The 16,796-nt window shown below is 45.3% G+C and overlaps 1 protein-coding gene across 1 annotated transcript; it reads right to left on the bottom strand.

Annotated features, from left to right (window-relative positions):
* Positions 1-2,162: 2,162 nt before the first annotated feature.
* Positions 2,163-3,101, bottom strand: LOC307202027 (olfactory receptor 4E2-like; the record flags this gene model as incomplete). Its single annotated transcript, XM_079951647.1, has 1 exon — positions 2,163-3,101. The coding sequence occupies one exon, from the start codon at positions 3,099-3,101 to the stop codon at positions 2,163-2,165; it is 939 nt and encodes a 312-aa protein (XP_079807773.1).
* Between the last annotated feature and the right edge of the window lie 13,695 nt (positions 3,102-16,796).

Here is a 16,796-nt window from a genome sequence, read left to right as displayed (position 1 = left end):
ATTGAAGGCTTTGTAATGTGTGCATGTAGCTTATCTTAGAGACAGTGCTATGAGTAGACCAGCACCATCCCTGGTTCCATGTAGATGAGGGATAGTGAACAATTTTCAGCACACAATTGCCTTCTGGGGGCTATATGCCAGAGGTGGGCGGAGCCTGGGGCAAAAGTGGGTGGGGCATTGAATATAAATGTTCCCTGGTTTTTCTACATGCCCCTCTCTATCCAGGCAAACCAGAGGCATCATAGAGTTCAAGAGGACACTCTAGCCAGGTAAAAACCACTCTAGGGACTCAACAAATATAACGTTTTAAGTGTGCTTTAAGTGTATTATACAAATGTGACACTAGATGGTGATGGTGGGCTTATGGCAAATTCAATATATTTTTCAAAACTTTTTTTTTAGCATTTTCGCAGCGTTTCTTTGTATATGTCTAGATTCCACCGAGGAGAGTAAAGTAAGGTCAGTGGTGGGAGTGATCTGGGGAGTTGGAGTGTGTGGCCTGCAGAGTATCCCAAGGGCCAGATACAGTGGTCCAGGGGCCACATTTGCCCCTCCCTCTGCCCTAAGGTTTTCCATCTCTAGTCTACACTGACTGCTAGTGGACTGAGATCTCCTCCAACCCTACCTAGAAATGCCAGGGTTTGAACTTAAGACCTCTTGCGTATACAAAGCATCTGCGCCACCCACTAAAAAACCCACTTAAACACCAACTCTTTTGGCTGGCTCATCTCACCCTTCCTGTTCAGCTTGCATTAGTACAAAAGGGATATTCCTCTCTCTCTCTCTCTCTCTCTCTCTCTCTCTCTCTCTCACACACACACACACACACACACACACACGATCCTTGCAATTCTTTACGACGAGAGATCATTTGGCCCCTGTCTGCGTCATGTCGTCCCACAGCAAGAAAAGAAAAGGGAAGTCTTCTTTGCTCTAATCAACTCCCCCTGGAACCTATTAAAAGTTTCTTTGATGAGGAATGGTGGGTGATGAAACTTCACCAGCAAGTTTCTAAGGTTTTAATTAAACGAGGACAGAAGTTTTCGTGAGGTGGAAGAGTGATGGGCAAAAGTGCATGAGAAACTTCATAAAAGACTGTGAAGAAGGAGCAGTGGGGGATGGAGATCAGCTTAAAACGTTATATTAGGGAAGGAATAAACCTTACAATCTGTGTTTTGTTTTGAATTTAATGTCCCTGCCATCCTAATGAGACTGTCTCAAGTTGTTGAGTCCTAAACAGAGATGCTGTGGAGAGGCTAGTTTGACCTGGGAAGTTTTACCTCAGTTTTTGGAACGGAAGAACACCTAGTAAAGAGAGGGAAATTCTCTGTGCATGGTCAGAGGCACTCCTTCCATTTGTTGCCGCTTTTGAAACTGCACATTCATTTTGGGGGGGAGGGATTGAACTCTGGCGTGATCAAGCTTGGGGGAAAGTCCACTGCTTACCTAGATGGATCAGTTTAGTATTCGTATTGATATCATGCTGCATTTGATATCATTCGTATTTGATATGATGTTGCTGATGTTAGTCTGCCCTTCACCCTAACATCCCAGCTTACAGGCTGCCATAGAGAATCAAACATTTGTTTAAGGAATAAAGAAACAAACAAATAATATTTCATTTATTATTTATTCATCGCTTGCCTTTACACCCCACCTTTTCCTCCAGGAAGCTCAACGTGGTAGACATAGTTCTTCCCCTCCTCACTTAATCCCCACAAAAACTCTGTGAGGTAGGCTAGGCTGAAAGGTGTTGACATCCAGTGAGTTTCATGGCGCCCTCCCTGTGGTCTCCCAGGTCCTAGTCCGAGGCTCTAACCACTACACCACACTGCTTCTCTTCTACCATAGGTCCACCCAGCTCAATATTGTCTACGCAAGGGCTCTCTAAGGCAGTGTTTCCCAACCTTGTGCCTCCAGCTGTTTTTGGACTACAATTCCCATCATCCCTTGCCACTGGTCTTGCTAGTCAGGGATGATGGGAGTTGTAGTTCAAAAACAGCTGGAGGCACAAGCTTGGGAAACACTGCTCTAAGGTATCAGGCAGGGAACCTCTCCCAACCCTATCTGGAGGAAAAACGGGAAGCTGAGAGAAAGCAAAACTGACAGATTCACCATCTGTACCATTTGCCAATCTTTCCCCGCCTGAGGAGAACAGCCACTCATTTCCTCAAAGAGAAGACCTTCCGGTCCCTGAGTTTCTTCATGGTGTGCTTCACCTCTTCGTTCCTCAGCGTGTAGATGACCGGGTTGAGCACGGGAGTCACCATGGTGTAGAAGACAGCCACCATTTTCTCCATGGAGAAGTTTGAGACAGGGCGGGTGTAAAGGACGATGCAAGGCCCCAGGAACAGCACCACGACAAGGAGGTGGGCGGCACAGGTGGAGAGGGCCTTGCGCCTCCCCTCGGCGGTCCTCCCTCTTAGCGATACCAGGATGATGATGTAGGAAGCCAGGAGGGCCAAGAAACAAACCAAGGAGATCATGCCGCTATTGGACACAATCAGTAGCCCTGTCAAGTAAGTGTCAGTGCAGGCCAACTTGATGACCGGGGGAACATCGCAGAAAAAGCTGTCTATGACGTTAGGGCCGCAATACGGGAGGCGGATGATGAGGGCAGTCTGCACCAGGGAATGGACCATGGCTCCCACCCACAGGGTGCCCACCAACCAGACACAGACCTTCAGGCTCATGATGGACATGTACTGCAGCGGGTGGCAGATGGCAACATAGCGGTCATAGGCCATGATGGTGAGGAGGAAGATCTCAGCACAGGCGCTGAGGTGGAGGAAGAAGAGCTGGGCTATGCAGCCGCCAAAGGAGATGGTCTTTCGGGCAAACAGGAAGTCGTGGAGCATCTTTGGCACGGTGACGGAGGAATGGCAGATGTCGATGAAAGAGAGGTTGCCCAGGAAGAAGTACATGGGGGTGTGGAGACTCCGGTTGCAAACCACGGTCACGATGATGAGGAAGTTACTTGCTAGGATGAGCAGGTAGATGATAGAGAAGATGGTAAATAAAGCCAGCTCAAGTCGCCGCCGGTTGCCAGTCAACCCCAAGAACACAAAATGGGTCACTGTGGTGTGGTTTAGACTATCCATTTAAACAGAGCAGAGGGAGGTCCATGCGATGAACCTGAACACAGGGGGGGAAGCACAGATTGTCTATATACTTGTCTATAAAACACAATACTGTATTGGCCCGAAGATAAGCCACACTTTTTTTCCCCCAAATTCCGACCATGGAAAGTTAAAGTGTGGCTTAAATTCGCGACCTTACAAAAATTGGTTTTTAAGATATCGCTGCTGAAACAGACAAACAGAACAAAAAAAAAAATGTTTTCTTGCTGATTTGCAAACTTGAAACTGTTGTGCAATTAACCCGTAGGATTGTCTTCTACATTTGCCATTTAGGGTGTGAATGCCTGTGGAATTGTAGCAACTGAATAGCAATTTGCGATTTTAGGACATTCACAGCATGAAGGCTGCTGCATTAGCTTAGAGAAAAAGTGAGTAAAAGGGCACATGACAGAGGTGCAGACAGTTACCGTATTTTTCTGTGTATAAGACGCCCCCATGTATAAGACGACCCCTATTTTTTTTTTAACCCAAATTTAAGAAATTAAGTTGTTTAGCTTTGGGGGGGGTCACTTCCGCCAACTGCTCACCCGCCTGCCTGCCACTGCCAATTGCTTGCCACAGCCACAACCAATTGCACACCTTGCCGCAGCCGCCAATCATCTGCCTGCCTCGCCACAGCCAATCGCCAGCAGGCCTTGCCGCAGCCAGCAATCACCCAATCGCCGCTGCCCATCTCCTACTCACTGCTCCCATTAATCGCACGTCCCCCCTCTGCATTCGCTATCCGTGTATAAGACGACACCCAATTTTTTGCCTAATTTTGCTTAGCAAAAAGCATCGTCTTATACGCGGAAAAATACGGTATGCATGATGCTGAGAAAACGGGTACAGAAAGCTTTCCCCCTTCTCTCATAACACTGCAACTCGTGGGCACACAATGTACCTGAACGTTGGAAGATTAAAGACGTATAAAAGAAAGCACTTTTTTCCCCATATGGGGCATGGTTAAACTATGGAACTCACTCCCACTGGAGGCAATGATGCTCACCAACTTGGATAGCTTTAAAAGAAGAGCAGACTAATTCATGGAGAAGGCTTTTAACAGCTATTAGCCGTGATGTTTATGCTCTGCTTCCTGAGCTTGAGGCAATAGGCTTCTGAATACCAGTTGCTGGAAACACCAGTGGCAGGAAAGGAGAAGCTTTTGTACTGGGTTGCCACTTGTGGGTTTCCCACAGGCTTCTGGGTGGCTGCTGTGATAACAGGATGCTGGACTAGAGTCTTACATTCATATCAGAACCTCCAAGTGTCCCTATTTTCCAAGGACAGTCCTGGATTTACAGAAGCCAGCCCGGTTTCTGATTCGATACTGGAACTTCCTGCTTTTCCTATTTTCATCAGAGAAATGTTGGAGGGTATAGTAGGACGTCCCTATTTTTATTTGAGGATATGAAGTTACGTGACACCCCCCCCCCCAACCAAGGAGATAAGTGACTATACAATTTTAGAAGACAACTGAAGGCAGCCCTGGATAGGGAAGTTGTTTAATGTTTTATTATGTTCTTATATATGTTTTAAGTTGCCCAGAGTGACTGGGGCAACCCAGTCAGATGGGCAGGGTATATTATTATTATTATTATTATTATTATTATTATTCAGGACATCCCTATTTTCATCCAAGAAATGTTGGAGGGTATGTCAGATGACTTCCCCACAAAAGAATCCTGGGAATGGTGGTTTGTTAAGGGTACTGGGAATTGTAGTTCTGTGGGGTGTAAACTACAGCTCCCATGATTGGGAGAAGTCATGTGCTTTTAATGTATGGTGTGTACACAGCCTTACCCCAGCCTCCTCTACTGCACTTGAGGGCAACAGGCTAGCTTAGACACACACACACAAACACAAACATAAACATAATGTGCCTCCAGACTGTCAGTATTTTGTAGGAGGGATTCAAGTGCCTAATAATGAGTAGATTATTAGTAGTAATAAGAAGTGGCTTAAAGTGCTCTGTTGCCCTAGTGCGGCAAATCCAGTTTTAGAAAGAAAGAAAGAAAGAAAGAAAGAAAGAAAGAAAGAAAGAGGCTTTGTAGTTAAGAAAGTGGCAGGGAAGTGCATTAAAAAATATAGAATGATCAAATGCTTAATGGAAAGATGTATAAAGACGCTGTATGCAAATCCAAATGAAAGCAGGATCTGTGCTTTTTTTCTGGAGGGACGCAGGAGCATGCATGCCCCTAAACGTTTTGTGAATCTTTGTACTTTTATCCATTTACTGTATTTATTTTTCCTGATTTGAACTATAAAATGGTGATTTTCTTGAGAGCACCCCAAAACATTTTTTTTTGGGGGGGGGAGCACTGAACAGGATAGATGCTCCTTTTCCTATAAAATTCCTGCAAGTAAATCAGAATGAATGCTTAATAAATGCAAAATATAATCTAACTTTTGCATAAGTGTTTTGCAAGCAAATCAGGGTGAATGCTCAATAAATAGGTAGTCTGCAGAAACCAACACACACACACATGTAAACACGCACACTAAGGACAGTAGCAAAATTCACAGCATGCATCCAACTGGTCCTTAATCTCCTGGTCCTATCTCTTTGCAAAGCAGCCTTGCCTGCAGACACATTCTGCAGATTTCCCTGTCCTGGTTGTGGTCGTTGTTTAGAATTTTTTCAATTAAGACAATATTTGCTCTGATACAGTTTAGTCAGCTACCGTCATCATCTACCCTTGGTTTTAACTGTCTGCTAACTGACCACTGCTATCATTCTATTTAAACTTATTACGTTTCCTTATTAATCCATGCAAAAATATAGACTGCATTTTGTTGTTGTTTCCTGGGCAAACTGAGTGGATGGGTTGCAGGGGGTCCATATGGACATCCTGATGAATGAGCATCTAAGCATGATTATATCTCCTTTGACCTCAGCTCGGCTCAGAAAACCTCAGGTGTCTTTCTCAAGGAGAAGTCTGACTGTACTGGAGGAGCAAATGGATGGGGTGGGCGTTTCGCTATACAAAATCAATGAAATGGGTCGCACATTTGCTGCAGATGGTGACAGCAGCCACGAAATTAAAAGACGCCTGCTTCTTGGGAGAAAAGCGATGACAAACCTAGACAGCATCTTAAAAAACAGAGATATCACCTTGCCAACAAAGGTCAGTATAGTTAAAGCTATGGTTTTCCCAGTAGTGATCACCGAAGAATTGATGCTTTTGAATTATGGTGCTGGAGGAGACTCTTGAGGGTCCCATGGACTGCAAGAAGATCAAACCTATCCATTCTTAAGGAAATCAGCCCTGAGTGCTCACTGGAAGAACAGATCCTGAAGCTGAGGCTCCAATACTTTGGCCACCTCATGAGAAGAGAAGACTCCCTGGAAAAGACCCTGATGTTGGGAAACATGGAGGGCACAAGGAGAAAGAGACGGCAGAGGACGAGATGGTTGGACAGTGTTCTCGAAGCTACCAGCATGAGTTTGACCAAACCGCGGGAGGCAGTGGAAGACAGGAATCCACGGGGTCACGAAGAGTCGGACACGACTAAACTACTAAACAACAACAATAAGTTGGTAACATGCTGACTAGTTGTCAAGAAAAAAATGGAAAAGAACAGTAGCTGGGGTGAAGGATCAGGTCCATTACCTCTTCATTCTCGCTAGAACAGACAGTAACCTGAGGCAAAATGCCTACTTCATGCATACTTCATTGGGCAATTACAAGCTCACTGGATTTTCAATCAGCTCTGAAATGACCATTAAAAGGGTAAACAGTAACATTGTTTTCCAAAAAAGGCTGAAAGACCAGAATGGGGATAGTTACAGTTAGTAAAGTGAGAACTGAAGCAAAATGGTCCGGGTGATGAGTTCATCAAATCCTAATCCAAACCAATTTTGGCAAGAATTACATTATAATGAATTAGATTTATAATGAATTGATTATATACTAACCTTTTATGCTCTTCCACATTTGTTTAATGCTCCTAACCCTTGTTTTAGCTTCTTTTAGCTTCTTATATTCTTTTATATATACTTTCTTTTTTAATAATTTTAGCTTTCCAAAACATTTTATAGATATTATTTGATTGTACCCCACCCTACTTATGCTGGTCTATGGCTGTACTAAAGATTTGGTCGACTGAAGAATTAGATTACATTCCTACCACTCGCTGCCCCTCAAGATCTGCCGCCTGAGGCAGCTGCCTTACTCTGCCTCATGGTAGGACCAGCCCTGTTAAGAAGGATAAGAGTGCAAGATATTACTGGCTTGGGCTAAAGCAGGGGAATGTTTTATTGCAATATGAGGATTTATGATATCTTTGTTTTTCTCCTTACTTTGCTCGCTTTCATCTGCCATGCCCATCTTCCTTCCTTCCCAGTCTCTCTCTCACAAATAATCTTGTCACATATCTATGGACGGCATTCAGCTAAGTTGTTATTGTGTGTGGAATGAGGTATGTGCATACAATAGCACCTTCTTTGCCTCTCCTCTCCTCCCTTCAGACGCCACACACCCCATGCCCCATAAATCTGCTCTGGACCCAGCTATCTTTCGAAAAACACACTTCTCTGAATTTTGTAGTACTGTTCTCCAGTCAAATAATTGTGTGTGTGCACGCATGCATCTGTGCATGCATGTGTATTAGGTGAAAGAGTACACAAAACTGTGCATAACCAAAAGTAACATACAAAAATGCCTCATAGTAAGAAAAATTGCCTTGCAAAAATGTGTGTACCAGGCAAAACGGCATGCAATGATGTTGAGGTTAGGAGATAGTCACAAAGTGCTGGTGGTTTTCATAAGGACTCGCAAACCAAATCACAAACGCATATGGAAATGTGAGAGACTGCAAGTTAAGAGTGAAAAAATGAGAATCTGAATCTGAAACTGATAGATTCACCCAGCCACCATTTTAAACTTATACTATCTCCATTGGTTTGTATCCAATGGCAGCCATACCCAGAGGAGACCCGCTGAAATTAATGGACCTAAGTTAGTCATGTCCACTAACTTCAGTGGGGCTAACTCTGAGTAGCCCTAGCAGTGGACACAACCCGTTCTGTCCTTGTTGAAGTAGCAAATATTTACCTGAAAAGGTCAAGAAAGAAAGCGATTGTGACAAGGTCTTCATGACTTGATCCTACCTCTTTGTTATGATCTCTCCTTCAAGCTCGTTGCTTACCCAGAGTCCTTTTGGGTCCACCTCTGAGATTTTCCTTCTTCCAATTATATATGAAGGTTGAAGGTTTGTTTGTTTTTCTTGCAAGAACTTGGTGTGACATCTTGGAAGACAATGGAGGCAAAAGAAGAAGATCTTGGGAGATCTAAGCTCCTCAGACTAATTAATTCACCAAGGGGCTTGGGTGTTTGTTATTCTGAAGGTTTCCACATGTGCAAAAGGTCTTAGGCAGGCTTTGGTAGCAGCCGAGGAATAAAATGTATTGTTTCTGGAAGGTACAGACCCATAACAGAGGCTATCGTGAGCTCCTTGGGGGAAAGGTGCGATATAAAATTCAGTAAATAAATCAAATGATGATTTTTCATGGGGAGATTTATTCCACTTGACTTCCATTACACTTTTTGAATGAATATCCATGGGCCTAATGCCAGACATAAAACTTTGTGTTAAAGGTGAAATAACTCTGTACATGCTTATGGGCTTGCTTGCTTGCTTTCCCCTCCAATACTTTAGGCATGGATATAGGAACATTTATTTGCCCATAAAAGACCACTTGGCCAGGCCTCCATGAAAGCCTTTCTCTACCTGTGGTACAGAGGGTTGTGATTTATTTATTTTTAAATCAGCCTTTGTGCTGTGCTGCTCATTGATGCAGACCACTTTGTCATCCATTGTCATCTTGTTTTCCTTCATTATTCTCCTTGTGCCACCTGTACAAATGACAAGGCGAGAGAAAAGTAGATGTGATTGTTCTTACCTAGGAGAAAGAGGGCAGCGGGAGAAAACTTCATAGTTCAATGCAGAGTTCTACTTCAGCAATAAATCTCACAAACGCTTAGCTCCTCTAGGTGGAAGTTGAGAAGAAGGTTCCACATCACAAGGGGTCGGGGGGGGGTGTATACTGCGGATGAAACTCAGGAAAGATAGAAACCACTTCCTTTCTTAACTTACAAATACAACCCTACAATATTTACTTAGGAAGTTGCTCTTTTTTTTTTTACTTTGGTCTTCCACTAGCGTTAGAAAGCGTTTCATGCCTTCCTCTGGTTCACACACATTGGGTACATGAACACGTTTTCATTTCTGTCTCCCTGCCTTTTTCTTCCTTTCTTCCTATGGATGAGAAATGGAGGCTTTAAAAAATGGGCTCGCCTCTGCCTGCATAGAGATGTAGGTCATACTCACGTTGTATATTTAAATCACATGGTGTGTCCCCCCCAAAAAAATCCTGGGAACTGGCGTGCTTGTTTTCTCCTGCTCTTGAGAATAGCACTCGAGGCAATGGCTTCGAGTTGCAGGAAAGCAGATTCTGACTCAACATTCAGAAAAACCTTCTGATGGCTGCTTGGCAGTGGAACAGACTCCCGTGAGAGGTGGTGGACTCTTCCTTCCCTGGAGGTTTTTAAGAAGAGGTTGGGTGGCCATCTGTCAGAGATGCTTTAGCTGAGATTCCTGCATGGCAGGGGGTTGGACCAGATGATCCTTGGGTCCCTTCCAAATCTAAGATTCTATGATTCTATGAAATTGCAGCTCTCTTATTTCAGGGGAGCCATGACTGTTAAGGCGGTATAAATGTGCATTAAACGCAAGGTGTGGGTGGCACCTGAGAATTTGAAGCTGGAAGGTAACTTGGAGGTCATTTAGAGCCAGTGTGGTGTAGTGGTTAAGAGCGGTGGACTCGTAATCTGGTGAACCGGGTTTGATTCCCTGCTCCTCCACATGCAGCTGCTGGGTGACCTTGGGCCAGTCATACTTCTCTGAAGTCTCTCAGCCCCACTCACCTCACAGAGTGTTTGTTGTGGGGAGGGAGGGAAAGGACAATGTTAGCCGCTTTGAGACTTCTTCGGGTAGTGATAAAGTGGGATATCAAATCCAAACTCTTCTTCTTCTTCTCCAACCCCTTAGCCTAGCACATCTCAAAGTGAACAGGAAGCTGAGAATTTCAATTCCAAGAGTGGTTTAGCGATCCATCCCTTCTCCCAGGAAACTCGGGCAATTGTAGCTCTGAAAGGCTCTCAGCAGCCTTAGCAAACTGCAGTTCCCAGGATGCTCTGGGGGCTGTTAAAGTAAGGTTACCAGACGTCCAGAAATGATTTCTTTCAGCTTCTGCCTTCTGGAAGAAGGGACAGGGTTATAAAGACTAGGACTAGCCACCTGAGAAACAGTTTCTATTCAAATGCGATTTTGGTTTTAAACGCAGTGTAAGGTAGTCTCTATGTGAGTATATTGTATTTAATTATGGGGTATCAGAGATTTTAGGGGGCTAACCAGGCTGGGATAGCAGGCTTGTTGGTTTTTGAATGTCTGGTGTAGATTTTCAATTTCGTTCTGTATGGGACAATCCTATTTGTAAAATGATTGCGATTTATATATGATGCTAATTGTTAAAAGTGAAAATGATTAAAAAAAATAAGATATTAAACTAAAAGGTTTAATATCAGCAAGCAAGAACAATCCACAATTCAGTTCTGGTAACTAGTTGAATGAGGAATTGTCAAGAACTGTAAGGTGGAAACCGAGATAAAAGGTAAAGGTAAAGGTACCCCTGCCCGTACGGGCCAGTCTTGACAGACTCTGGGGTTGTGCGCCCATCTCACTTAAGAGGCCGAGGGCCAGCGCTGTCCGGAGACACTTCCGGGTCACGTGGCCAGCGTGACATCGCTGCTCTGGCGAGCCAGAGCCGCACACGGAAACGCCGTTTACCTTCCCGCTGGTAAGCGGTCCCTATTTATCTACTTGCACCTGGAGGTGCTTTCGAACTGCTAGGTTGGCAGGCGCTGGGACCGAGCAGCGGGAGCGCACCCCGCCGCGGGGATTCGAACCGCCGACCTTTCGATCGGCAAGTCCTAGGCGCTGAGGCTTTAACCCACAGCGCCACCTGCGTCCCTGTTGGAAACCGAGATAGTTGCCTTCTATTTTCTCTCTCTCTCTCTCTCTCTCTCTCTCTCTCTCTCTCTCTCTTTCTCTATCGTTTCATGGCTGAACATATAAATCTGGTTCTCTTCTCTCCACTGAGGTGAGAAGCCCCAAAACTAGAGGGAGTAAAAGGCTACCATGCTTACCTTTGTACCTTATGGTTGTGTCCCTCTGGTGGATGGTTTTAACATAACGGTCTGGCAAACGTTGCAGAAGAAACGATGTGCTGTGGAGATGGAAGGGGTGACTCTTAACGGATGGTATTCCTCTGGAGAAATTCATGTGCACACTGGCATTTAGATTATAAGGTTACCAGATTTTTTCCAATGAATCCGGGGACACAATCAATCAATCAATCAATCAATCAATCAATCAATAAGTGAGAAAGAGACAATTACAGTGGTACCTCGGGTTAAGTACTTACGGTACGTAATTCATTCCGGAGGTCCGTTCTTAACCTGAAACTGTTCTTAACCTGAAGCACCACTTTAGCTAATGGGGCCTCCTGCTGCCGCCGGGGCATGATTTCTGTTCTCATCCTGAAGCAAAGTTCTTAACCCAAGGTACTATTTCTGGGTTAGCGGAGTCTGTAACCTGAAGCATATGTAACCTGAAGCGTATGTAACCCAAGGTGCCACTGTATTTACAAAGGGCCATGAAAACAGACAAACTACCTAAAATAAAGTCAACTTGCCATATCAGATTTAACTAGGTTCTTACAAATTCTTGACTCAGTTTTTCATTTTTTCTGGTTTTTTGAATAAGTTCAAGAAGATTCAAGAAAAGGGTAAGTTCAGTGTTGTTCCCGGTAGCTGTGAGGTGCTGATGAAGCAGTGTATGAAGTAATAAAGCAGACAGGACACCAGCGATCTATCCCTGTTTCGCCCTAGCAGGCCATAAAGTTGAGAGGCTGCTGTTTCGCCCCCAGTGGGGCCGATTTGTTGGGGTTGGCGGATAGCACACTCCCTGAGCACAGTTTTCTGGGCTCCTTCAGTTGTCTTGTGCCATTGATGTGTCTAGGTAAAGGTAAAGGTACCCCTGCCCGTACGGGCCAGTCTTGACAGACTCTGGGGTTGTGCGCCCATCTCACTTAAGAAGCCAGGGGCCAGCGCTGTCCGGAGACACTTCCGGGTCACGTGGCCAGCGTGACATCGCTGCTCTGGCGAGCCAGAGCCGCACACGGAAACGCCGTTTACCTTCCCGCTGGTAAGCGGTCCCTATTTATCTACTTGCACCCGGAGGTGCTTTCGAACTGCTAGGTTGGCAGGCGCTGGGACCGAGCAGCGGGAGCGCACCCCGCCGCAGGGATTCGAACCGCCGACCTTTCGATCGGCAAGTCCTAGGCGCTGAGGCTTTAACCCACAGCGCCACCTGCGTCCCCTTGATTGATGTGTCTACTAGTGCTAAATATCTTTGAAGAGACAATTTCTTGGCTTAAGCATGAAAGACTGAATAGCTTAGCCATCTTTCCATTTTGGGGCAAGTAACATTCTTGCCACTGTAGTCGCATAGATGAATAAGTTTCTGTACAGTTTAGGTAGCTCCCAAGAGAAAGGCTTCTGGGTTTCTGGGGTTTTTTTTAACAAAGGTTATTTTAAACATCCTTTTCATTTCATTATATATTTAGAAGACACCTGAAGGCAGCCCTGCTTAGGAAAGTTTTTTATGTTTGAAGTTTTATTCTGTTTTTAATGTTCTGTTGAAAGCAGCTCAGAGTGGATGGGGAAACCCAGCCAGATGGCGAGGGTGGAAATAAATTATTATTATTATTATTATTATTATTATTATTATTATTATTACAGTGGTACCTCTGGTTACGTACTTAATTCATTCCGGAGGTCTGTTCTTAACCTGAAACTGTTCTTAACCTGAAGCACCACTTTAGCTAATGGGGCCTCCCGCTGCTGCCGTGCTGCCGCCGCATGATTTCTGTTCTCATCCTGAAGCCAAGTTCTTAACCCAAGGTACTATTTCTGGGTTAGCAGAGTCTGCAACCTGAAGCGTATGTAACCCGAGGTACCACTGTATATCCTTACATGTTTTTACCTGGCCAGAATGTGTCCTTGTCTTTCATACTCAGAAAGCAGATCAAAACAGCCACCAGCACATGAATAAAAAGCAATATAAATAAGAAGGACATGAGAAGAGCATAGCAGGATCGGGCCCATCTAGCCCACCATCCTGTTCTCACAGTGGCCCTTTGCGTGTTCAGACCCAGAGACCTCCCCCCTAAATAAACACACATTTGACTCAATTTTTAGTTTGGGTTTTTGGCAGAAGTTAGGCCACAACTTTATTGATTACAGAAAGTGAGTGGTTGCATAGGTTCTGGTTCAACTAGTTCCCTGCACCCTGGCAGGTAGCGCTGACCCAGAGCTCCATCATAGGTCAGCCAAGGGTGAACACTTGAGGTTGGTGGAAAGTCCAGGAACGGACTAAGTCCACTCCCCAGATGCTCCCTTGGACTCAGGCACAGGCACAACCCCCTCTTGGGGGTTGACCAAACCAAGCTGAGTCCCTGGATTCCTTTAACGGAATACTCTTCACATAGGGATGGCAAGACCGTTCTCCCATCCCTATCACCTGAACCAGCACCTATCCGCCACCTGACAAGTTGCGACGATTTACTACGTGGCAGGTGAAACCCAAATGGCAACAGCCAATCAGCCAAGTGGGGAAAATTCCTGCCGTGCCCCTGTCCCAACAACAGACGACACATGACGGCATAGCAAGGTCTATCGCAAAATGCCCTAAATATAGAAAGATGCCCTTTATGGGAAACCCAAAAAGCAGGACCTAAATGAGCACGATCTCCTCTTGAGGTTTCCAGCAAACAGTTAACTAAAGGAAACATCAGTTAACTACAAGAAAAAGGCTTGCAAAGTCGCTGTCTTTAAATTTATTTATTTTTCAAGCACCAACGAAGGGCAAAGATTGCTGCCGCAATCTTGGCATGCAGAACACACACATGGACGCCAGCGATCTCCCCCATGTTGATGTCCCAGCTGTGGGCCCGCCTTGCCCGCTTCCTCTCCCAGTCCTCCTCCTCCTCTTCTCCCCCCCCCACCCGCATGTAAAAAGAGTCAATGCTTTTATCCGCCACACTCATTCACCTCCCGTGCAGCCACCTCCTGTCCCCCTTTCACCTCCTCCATGTCAGAATCCTGTGCAACACGGAAAGAAAAGGGGCTTGTGTAGGAGACAATGCCTTGGGGAGGGAGAGTGAGCCGGGGGAAGCGAGAATGGGGTGGCCTTGGTGGTGGGGAATGGGGGACTCCAGCCAAAGTGAGGGGGAGGGGGAGGATGGGAGGGGAGAGAGAGAGGGGGGGTGGCTTCAACTCACATCTCTTGCCAACTCCAGTTGCATGCGGCGAAGATGGATATGGCCAATTTGTATGGCCCCAGGAAACCAGCGGTTGCTAAAAGGGATGGGTCAGCTCCAGAGCAAGAGGGGGGAAAGGAAAGAGAGAGAAATAAAGGGATGTGGCAATAGCAAACAGAGTAGTAGTAGCAAGGGAAGAGGAAGAGTTTAGGCTGCATATACAACATTCAGTCAAAGCACATTTATAGTGTATCGCCCCCAGGAAAAACCCGGAGACCTCTACAATCGTACCTTGCTTGTCGAATGGAATCTATTCCGGAAGTCCGTTTGACTTCCAAAAACGTTTGACAACCAAGGCGCAGCTTCTGATTGGCTGCAGGAAGCTGCAGAACCCGCGTCGGACGTTCGGGTTCCAAAGAACGTTCGCAAACCGGAGCACTCACTTCTGGGTTTGCGGCGTTCGGAAGCCAAAACGTTCGAGTCGCGAGGCGTTCGCCAACCAAGGTACTACTGTACTGTGTTCCTCAGAGAGCTACGGTTCCCAGGATTCATTTTTTTGTTTGTGTGGGAGGGATAAGTTTTAAATATATGGTGTGTCCACAGTTGAATTATGCCTCTCGGGATCTGAGTCCAGAGGGAGTCAGATCCCATGACCGCACGCAAGGTACTTTTGGGGCTTTGCAAAGTTCAGGCTTCCCTGTTCAAATGAAACCTTGGGCACTTGCAGATAAGATAAGGACTGTAAAACCAGGTAAATCAGGGCAGCTTGAGTCAGGAAGAATCACGTTTGTTGCATGAATCTTTCGAGGTGATGTTCTGAGAAGCATAAGTGGCACATGCATGCATTTCCCCTCCACCGAACCTCTTGAGATTGTCCTCAGAGTTGCTATAGATGCAAGTGCACAACCTAACCCCCCCCACACACACACTGAGTCCAGCCTGTGTCCAGGTAAGCAGCAGTGAAGCTGGTAGTAACCGGGGGGCGGGGGGGGAATCCCAGCTTTTGACAAACCATGCTATTGAAGCCACGGCATGACCATCTGAGATGAAGCAGGAGGTGACTGAAACAGGGACTTCTTGGTGGTGGTGCCCTTGGAGTTCAGAGATTCTGCTGGCACTCATATATTATTATATTTTTTTATGTACAGACCCTCCAAACTGGATAAATGGGTCTTTGCCACAAGGGCCTACCTGTTAGGATTTTGGTCTATTTGTTGTTTTTGTGTTTTCAACTGTTTTTAGTTATCTTTTGTGTAACCGCCTTGAACTGTTGCTGGATTAGAAGGCACTTAACAAATCAATAATAATATTTTTGCTGCCAGGCAATTTTTTTAAACGTTCTCTTTGATATGCTGATATGTGTGTCTGGCTGGGAAGAGGAGTTTAAAATGGTTTTTGATGTTGGCCGTTGTCACTGCTATTTATTAGTTTATCATTTTCAACCCGACAGATTAACTGTTGCTTTTAATTGTCAGCTGAACTCCTTTTTACTGTTGAAGCATGAGCCATAAATTTTTGCTAATTAATTTCTTCATTAAGGTAAGAGTGACTTACCTGTTGAACCTGATGGAACTCATCTCCAAGTAAGATGTGCTCAGAGCTACGTGGTAAGAATGGAAATGGAAGAATTATTATTCAATCAATTAATCCTCTTTTGGGGTTAATAACAATGGCAGTTTGGTTTTGGGGGGTCTTTTGTTTTGTTTTTTAATTGGACTTTTTAATTGCTAACATCTCTGGACCCAGAGGTGCAAAGGAGATTAAAAGAAATAATGATAATGAAAAAGCACTGGAAAATTAGAGTTTGCTTTATTTGTCTTTGGAAAGGCAAAGGCTGAGTCTCTGCTTACATTTAATTCTGACCCTCAGGGGCTCAGGTGACTGAACTTACCAACTGATACAATAAGACGAAAGAGGGATAGTGGAAAAGGAAGGGATGAAAAGAAAGAAAGGAGCCTTCTCCACTCTTCCTAATTTTCTTGGCGCTTTCGGAGACACGACAGAGATCCCTTCTCCACCCCCTCTCAAAATCCTCTCCACTCCGCCACACACAGAAATATCGTCTCACAAAGGGGCCCGTTTTCTACCTCCCCCCAGAACCACTGAAGTAAAAGTCTTTGCGCCTTTGTGCTGCGGATTCATTAACATTCCCGTGGCGAGCTTCTCTGAGGATTTTACTTTTGTAGCTCTGGGGGGAGGTCAAAAGGCCACAGGGAAGAGGTAAAAAGGAGGCAGGGATGGTGTGGGGCAAAAAAGGAAAAAATCGAGAGACCCCGGAGGCGGATGGGGGG

The sequence above is a fragment of the Podarcis cretensis genome (genome assembly GCF_951804945.1).
Source record: "Podarcis cretensis genome assembly, chromosome: 13".
In the NCBI taxonomy this organism is placed as follows: domain Eukaryota; kingdom Metazoa; phylum Chordata; class Lepidosauria; order Squamata; family Lacertidae; genus Podarcis; species Podarcis cretensis.
Note: the sequence above shows the minus strand (reverse complement) of the source record. Positions and strands in the feature narration are given on the sequence as shown.